At 40.9% G+C, this 8,633-nt stretch overlaps 1 protein-coding gene across 1 annotated transcript in view; it reads left to right on the top strand.

Moving 5' to 3' along the window:
• Positions 1 to 3,162: 3,162 nt before the first annotated feature.
• LOC109963291 (glycine amidinotransferase, mitochondrial-like) overlaps positions 3,163 to 8,633 on the top strand; it is a 9,700-nt gene continuing 4,229 nt past the window's right edge. The window contains exon 1 of the mRNA XM_020605672.1: positions 3,163 to 3,290. Coding sequence (XP_020461328.1) covers positions 3,163 to 3,290 — 128 coding nt within the window. The remainder of the gene's footprint in view (positions 3,291 to 8,633) is intronic.

Here is an 8,633-nt window from a genome sequence, read left to right as displayed (position 1 = left end):
TGTAACAAATCACTTGCCTCATTCCGTACATGGGTCATGCTTGTTGTTGTTGGTTCCAACGCTCATCTGCCATTGCAGATATCAATATACCTGCGTGTTTCTTCTTCATACATCTGAGGGTCCAGCAACCCCTTCATACTCTCCTTGTCTCGGCATCCTCGGCGTGCTGGTCATGGGTCCTGGATCCTGGTTCCGAGGACTGGTCATTAGTCGATCATACCGCAGGAACGTGATGTCTCCCCTCGCCCTGGCCTCCCTTAACTTTGGCATCAACTCCCTTCTTCTTTTCCTCACAGACTCAGTGTAATCTTCATTTATATAAATATTAGATCCTTTAAGCTTCTTTGCTTGTTGCAATATGTGTGCCTTATCTTTCTCTTTCATCAACTTTACCATCACCGCCCTCGGACCACGATCAGAAGGTTTCCCGACTCTGTGAGCCCGCTCCATCTCAATTTCTTGATGAATTTGCAGTTTATTCTTTAGAATCTCCTTCACTTTACATTCTGCTTCCATCCAGCTTTCTCCAGCTGTCTCCTTGATTCCCTCAAAGATCAAGATTTTTCGCTTGGACTGTGCTTCCAAATACTCCATTTTATCCATTATAGCTATTAAACTCTCACAAGTTTTGTAGACGTCATCCCTTGTCTCCTTGGTTTGTATTTTCTGTTCACCCATGGCAGCTTTAATCACATCCACCTCTCGCTGGGTAAACTGCAAACTCGTTTTTATCTCCTGTATTTCTCTGGTGGATTATAACACTCAGAATACAGTGTGTAATTTAGAAGGCCCCCACTTTTAACTGAACAACAGTTTAAAACCTACTATGTCCTTTTTCTCTTCAGAAATGGCATAATCGCAGGCAGAGTTTTTAATAAAAGACAGCATTGATCCATTCTCTAACACAAACTTCCTACAACAATTCTCTTTTTAACTTAACACATGCAGCATGCCAAGAAATGGTCCAAAACAAAGAAGGAAGGTCTCTTTCTTCACCTCGATACAAACCCCATGAAAATTTATAGTAGATCCCTCACTACACAATGTCCATCCAAAGAGAAGGGAAAATTTTTGAGTGCAAAAAGTATGATGAGGATACTTGCTAAAACAACTGAAATAATATACATCTCCATCCTGTCATCTTGTTCAAAAGCTCCAGATCCTGTAGAAAAATGTGCAGCCCCTACAAAGTGGGGAATGAGGCAAATAAGAATTATACTCAGCAAATGTGGCAATTTCTCAAAACTAAGTTCAGAATCAGAATCAGCTTTATTGGCCAGGTGTGACAGACACACGAGGAATTTAACTCTGGTACATCGACTCTCAATGTGCAAACAGTAAACCAGCATAAGGCTGTGTAATATAACAAAATAAGCAGTATTAACAGCAGCATTGACAGCAACAAACAGTGCAAACAATGCAGAATTGTTCATAGAAAATGTCAAATATTTTAATGTTTAGAAACATCTGGAGAGACTGGGAGAGCAGCTGATTGCACAGTGAACATGGCAAAAAAGAGCACTTTTAGTTTTATTGATAATTATTACTGACCATAGTAAAACTGACCTTAGCATTAAGTCCTTTATCTACAGTTTGGGAATTGAGGTCAGGTTAAGGGTCAGGATGGTCAGGCCTCTACTAATGAGTCATGGGGTTGATGAAAAGAAAAACTGAATTCAGCTACACAGATATGTTTGCCTTAATCAAATATTGATTATTACCACCTATAAAGTTTGGAGGGGAAATTAGGTGTAAGTGTTAAGAACTCATCTGAAAGCGGCCACACTCCATTTTCTGTCAGGGATCACAAGCCAAAAAAGGTTGGGAACCACAGGTTTTGTCTACAATATGTTGTATTCGTAGGCTTCTCATTCTTTTTGTAAACTCTAAATCTGATCAGTACCTTGTAACTCCAGATGTTAAATAAATGTTGTTGTGTAAAAAAGAACCATCTCTCTGAGCTGTTTCTCTGAATGAAGCAGGCTTAAATTCCTGCAGGTGGCACTCTTTTCTAGGTTTGCCCTCAGCCAAACAATTAAATTTTTGCTACTGTAAAACCCATCACTTTCTGCTTGAAACAAAATGTGCTATATAGCTGCTGCATGAGTTTATGGCACAAAGTTTTTCAGGGCAAAGTTGCTGACGGTGTGACGGCTTGTGAGTACAGACATAACAGCTGGTTTTAGTTTTACCATGTGCTGTGTAGTTAGCATAGCTCCACCATATATTTCAGAATCAGAATCAGAATCTGCTTTATTGGCCAGGTGTGTCAGACACACAAGGAATTTGACTCTGGTACATCGGCTCTCAATGTGTATGTATATATCTCCATGCAAGGGGCAAGTAAACAGTAAACCAGCATAAGGCTGTGTAAGATAACAAAATCAGCAGTATTAACAAGCAACAAACAGTCCAAACAATGCAGAAAAAGCAGTATAAACAGACAGTAAACAATGCAGACAGACAAAGGAATCCTCATTGAAATGAGATGAATAGGAATAAAAACAGAGTACTTAAAACTAGAGACCTGTACGAATCTGCATAATCTGTACGAGGTATATTTACAGGTATTGCACTGAGGGTTATTGTCCAGTCATACTGTTGTGGGTTAAGTGTTCATCAGAGTGACGGCCTGGGGGAAGAAACTGTCCCTGTGCCTGGTTGTCTTGGTGCACAGTGATGAGGTGTACAGGTCCTCCATGGAGGGCAGGCTCACACCAATGACCTTTTCTGCAGTCCTGACTGTCCGCTGAAGTCTGTACTTGTCCTGTTTGGTTGCTGAGCCAAACCAGACAGTGATGGAGGTGCAGAGAACAGACTCGATGATTCCTCTGTAGAACTCTATCAGCTGCTCCTGGTTAGAAGGACAATTAATCTCTGCCAGGGACTACACAGTCCCAGCAATGTAGGGATGCCATGGTGCTTGGCATTCCATCTATGTCCCACATACAGTAGGTGACTTGAGGTCACTGTGTGTGCAAAGTGCATTCACCGGTGCGATGTTTGTAAGCTCACATCACAGTCGTGCTGGTCAACGGTGCTCCATCTTAATCAGGCTGTGTGTGCAAAGTGTGTGAGCAATCAGTAGGCGGCGCCAATGAGTGGGTGCACCACAGGTGTGAAGTCGTAGTAGTGCTTCGGTACCTTTTTATTGTGGCTGTCATGGATCCAAGTGGCCCTCTCTGTGACCTTTACAGCCGTGTGGGTTGTGAGGAGAACCTGGAATGGACCCATCCTGCGACTCCTTCTCAGGTATCTGACAACAATATAGTCTCCTGGGTGGGTGTCATGTAGGCTCTGCTCTGCTGGTTGGGGCAGTGCTGCTTTCACCAGCAAATGCAAGATTAACATAGAAGCAGACAGGTTGACACAATACTGCATCATGCTATCCCCATATTAAGCAGAGGTCAATGATGTGACTTGCTGGGAAAAGCCTATCCCAGTGTCATTATCATACATGTACCCACATCTGTCTTTATGATTATGCAAACAACCCTATCTACTCTTTCCTCACCCCTGTGTGTGTATGTGTTGCGTGTGTCTGGTTTCTGTTCATCTTTACACAATCATAATGCGTGTATGTTACCAAGTATCATGGCCTAGGTGCTTATCAAAAATGTCTCAACTTTATACTCAATCAGCCAAAACATGCTTTTGTAACTAGATGTTCTTGGAACCAAGACAGAAAACCTCCAAGAGTTCACAATGACCTACTGTATTTGCCCCTGTCTGGTACTAGTATAAACCACCTCATCAAGGAGACACTTGTCAAGCAATGAATAAGCACAATATATAGTGAAAGAATACACATTAATGTACAATATAACATAATTCTACACATGTATGCATACTACATACTGTTTTTATAGTTAACATAAATGTTACTCAAACCTCTGCAAACAAACATATGTGTGTGAAACCATACCTCTATTAGATACAGACATGTGCTATGTACTCACATTTCCTCTCACCCAGGGTATTACTCTCTTACCAAGACAGAAGCCATCTGCTTTTCAAAGACACACAATCTCCAACTCAGGAATTAACTATCATACAGATGCATTTCCCACTGTGGAATATTTCTCCAACCATATTATCTTCATGAAAAAGACATGTTGTTGTGATATTGTGAGATGACATGCAAAATAAATGTTTTTAAATGAGTTTTGAATGTTTTTCCACTACACATCCATAATTAAAATGATGTCAAAACCAGCTTTAACCTGGATATTTATCTTTTGCAATTCATCACCACAAAATAGTAGATCCATGATAAAATGAATATACTGTATATCTCTTGAGACCAAAGCAATCACAAACATCAACCACTTGTATGGTTACCATTAATGTTTACAAATAACATTTCCCCTTTTTCCCCTTCATCAGCTTTTTCTCTTCTGTAGCATACTAGGAATAATAGAAAAAATGCTTTCTGTAATTCAATAAATATATAGATATATTGGAAAAGTCCACCTGCTAATCTGCACTCCACTGTAGATCCCTTGGAGGTGACACAGAATCTACATTTGCATGCCACATCATTGGGGCTTAATAGCCACAGAGCCACTATAAGGATAGTGCTCCAGTCCTTACTCTAATTGTTCCGTACGAGTCCTAACAAGTTCCAAATTAGGGCAGCGCATGGCATACAGCCATAGCCATTTCTCAAAGATTATTGACTCTTGTTAACAATGTCTCTCTGAATGAATACTCCACACCTCCTTTTGATCATTCACCAATCACATGCACTACTGAAAACATAAATGACCAAGGTGAATGGAGATCAATACAGGTCAAGTGAATGTTCACAGCGCTCTACGGTTATTATGATTTGTTGATGAATGTGGATGCGTGATCTGAAAATCATTATTGTTGACTCTGGGTTGCACTTTGGTGTTCAGTCTGTAATGTGAGATGTGACTGCATCATTTTTGTTTACTTGGCTCTCAGTCAACCAGATTATGGGAATCATAATGAGTCATACTGTGAAAAGCATAACACCTGTCCTCAACTACACCCTGCTCCTCTGAAAAGCCTGAGTGATGGTCCATGCGTTCCATTGCTGATCCCCTGTGGGCAACTGTGGCCGGTACCCTGCACGTTGCTATCTCTCTCTTGTAGGTGACTGCTGGAGCACCCTGCACATCACTGGTGGGGCAAGGGCTTGCCCTGATGAAAGGAGGCGCTATTTCACCCTCTCTGTATGTTGTCTGGCTTGAAGAAGTAGCAGCAAGGAGTAGCGATCCGCCTTCACTCCTGCCACTCTTCAGTGTCAGGAGTTGATGTTTCTAGCAAACAGTCAGTTGATGTGCATCCCACACTGTGGGTGCAATGTCATCCAGTGGTTTTGGCACCTTCTTACAGTGACTAACGTGGATCCAGGGCATTCTCCTTTGCACCTTTTTGGCTGTCTCCATGGTCACCAGCACCTGAGAGGGTCCAACAAATCTGCTCTGTCCTCAATGTTTCCATCTGAAGTCCTTAATCACCACCTAGTCTCCTGGTTTGATGTCATGTAGGCTCTGCTCTGCTGGCTGGGACAGCGCCGCTTTCACCTGCGAATAAAAGGCTGACATGGAAGCGGAGAGGCTAACACAATACTACATCATGCTCAATCAATGATTTGCCCTGCCTGGGACATTCTATCCCTTTGGGTGGGAGGTGGGGAGTTCATTTCAAATGGACTTAACCCATATTTATCTCTTTGTCTGGTTCTCATGTAGGACAACACCAGTGGTAGAGCTGACAACCATCTTAAGTCTGCTGCTTCACAACATTTTCCCAGCTTGTTTTCTAGTCTGATTTTCTATTTCAACAGCTCCTGTACTCTGGGGTGGCAACTATGGTGCTCTTTAATGATGATCCCCATATAATCAGTCAGCTGCTTTAACACAGTGCTGATAAAAGCTGGTCTGATGTCTGAGCTGAAATGTATAGGGATTCCCCAGCTAGGAGTGATCTCTCTCAGCAGCACTTTTGCCACTGTCACTGCATCCTGGTGACCTGTTGGAAAACATTAACACCATGTCAACTATGACGACTTCTTCTCTTGGCATGAAGCCCTTTCCTGTGGTACTACCAGCTGCATGGCATTAGTGAGTGAAGCAGTGTCTGTGAATGAAACAGAAAGCAGGAGTGTAACAGTCCATCAACAGCTCATCTAAGTGATGGAGCCTCAGTGTAGTGAGGGGTTAGGAGATCTAACAGCCCTAGAGGTTCTTGGGGATCCTGTCGTGCTGTTGGTAGGGTCTCCTGGGTCTTTTTTTTTTCTCTCCCTAATATTTAAATGTATATACATTTTCTCAACCAGTGCTATCGTCAAAAAAGGAAAAATTAAATGTATCAGTAGCAAATCATTCTTCATTGCTGTGAGCATGGGTGTGTATCATTTATGGTTTTCAGCTTTTCTTCTTTAACATTTGGTTGCAATCTGTGTGTTGTATGTGCATCAAAGCTGTCTCCATCACCTTGAGCTATGTAGATTTGTGTCTTTTGTGTGGACTTTGTAGAGGTGGTGTGTGTATGTTGTTGCCTGCATGTCATATCAGTGCTTATCCTGACCTTTCCCCCCCTTCTCTGTCTGCTTCTCTTATGCCATTGATCTACTTTTCTCTCTGTCTTCTTATCACCTGCTGTATGCTTTCTAATCAACTTTAAAGACGTCATTGTTTTTATCTGTTTTTTTTTCCTTGGAGGTGCCCTGTATTATTCCTCTGATAGTTCCTCTCCTTTATTCATATTTTATTTTAATTATTTTAATATGAAACTGCTCATCTCTGTCAAGCCCAATTCTGCTCACAAAACAAATTGCACTAAACCTTTAGGATTTGGTTCTTGCATCTTTTTTTTCTAAGAATGGTGGCAAGACACTGGGAAGTGGATTATTTTCATATATTTTAGTTTGCAGGATAGTAAGTTGTGCTGAATGTGCTCCCATTTTGAAACCCGAACTCCTTAATCTGAAGTCCAACAAGTATTATGTTATTGTCATCATACAGTAGTTAGTTTTCATGAAATTAATGTTATCAGATGACAGATCAAGTTTGTCCCCGGTTTTGTTGAGCTCGATCTTTTCCCCATGGCAAAGTTCCACGTCCACAGAGTGCACACCTCTTTAGATATGGTTGTCACCGTGAATCAAGTTGTTTCAGCTACAGTCTTGAAAAAGCTATCCTGATAAGCCCTCATATTAGTTCCTTCTAACAAACTGTGTTAGAGCCCAAGGCAGCCCCTTGCCATCTTGAGGATGGTCCTTTGTCCTCTTGTAGACTAGGGATGGACCATTTCTGTGCACTGTTTCTGAGTGCACTATAGCAGTAAGTACAATGCTTTATCTTTTATAGGATTCTTATCACCCCTCACCCAGTTTCCAGCATCACTACAGCACACTCCTGGAAGAGAGAGTTTCAGTTCACCTTCCTATGTGTAAGTATAGCATCTCAGTCCTTTAGCAAGTTTAAGATTCTACATATTAATACATATCCTCATGAGCATGGTTTGTACTGGACAACAATGCTATACAAAGAACATGTTTAATCATTAATACATAATACATTTTCCATTACAGTTCACATTATATTAGGCAATTATACAGATTGATCTCTGGAGACAGAGAGAATTAACAAAACTCTGCAGCTCTTTTAGCTCAGCATTTTGGTTTTTGTAACTTTGCTTTAACATACACAGTTTAAGCACAATACTAAGATGACAAACACATTTAAAGCTCACTAAATATGCCTAACATGTTGGATTTGATGTATAGAAAGGGCAAATCAACAGGTTACAGTGCATCTATCAGTTTGGATGATTGTCTGCCCCGTAACAACTACAGATAACAATAAACTATTAGTTGATTTACAAAATTCTCCTTGTGAGTTTTAGACTAGCAAAAGGATGCAACTGGCAGATGAAGGCATTGTTGGTGCTCATCCTTTGAACCTTGGGCGTCAACCAGAGATAATTTTAGATGGCCAGATAATGCTAGCCTTCAGTGGTCTCAGGGTCATGAAACTCTTGTAAGCACAATGGTTGCCTGCACAAAGCAATCTCTCTTTTATCCTTATTACCCTTAGCTCTGGTTTCTAGGGCGAGTTTGTTAACATTAACTAAGAATGTGATGAAATTAAATTGTGTGATTGTGTTAGGATTTGATGGCACACCAATTGTATGCAAATTCAGCCATGACTGCATTTATATAAATCTGCTTCTTTTTAAATAAATGTTACCAGCTGTCTTTTGTATGATCAGCACAGGAGATAGCATGTTAATACAGCGAGGACTAGAGAAAATGTTAGATTTAATCCTGGTTTTGAATGACACCATATATAAATGAAATCACCAAAAGGTTTCGTTTATGCAGCCTTTTATATACAGTAGCAAACACAGGTACTTATTTTATACCAAAAATAACGAAATTGCATTTACCAAGTAGCTTTTTTGATTGAATAAAATATTGTATACAATGAAAATAATAGAGACATTTTCAGATGTTCCTCATGGAAACATTCCGAGCTACAGTATCAGTAGAGTCGATAAGAATTTGCTGGCGTAAGGGATAGGCTTTCAGGAGCGCGTTTCCCCCCCACGTCACGTCACCCCACAATTTGCAAGCGACCAATGGCACGTAGACACAC

This window comes from Monopterus albus, unplaced genomic scaffold, assembly GCF_001952655.1.
Source record: "Monopterus albus unplaced genomic scaffold, M_albus_1.0 scaffold72.1, whole genome shotgun sequence".
NCBI classification, from domain to species: Eukaryota; Metazoa; Chordata; class Actinopteri; order Synbranchiformes; family Synbranchidae; genus Monopterus; species Monopterus albus.
This window is presented reverse-complemented; position numbering and strand designations above follow the sequence as displayed.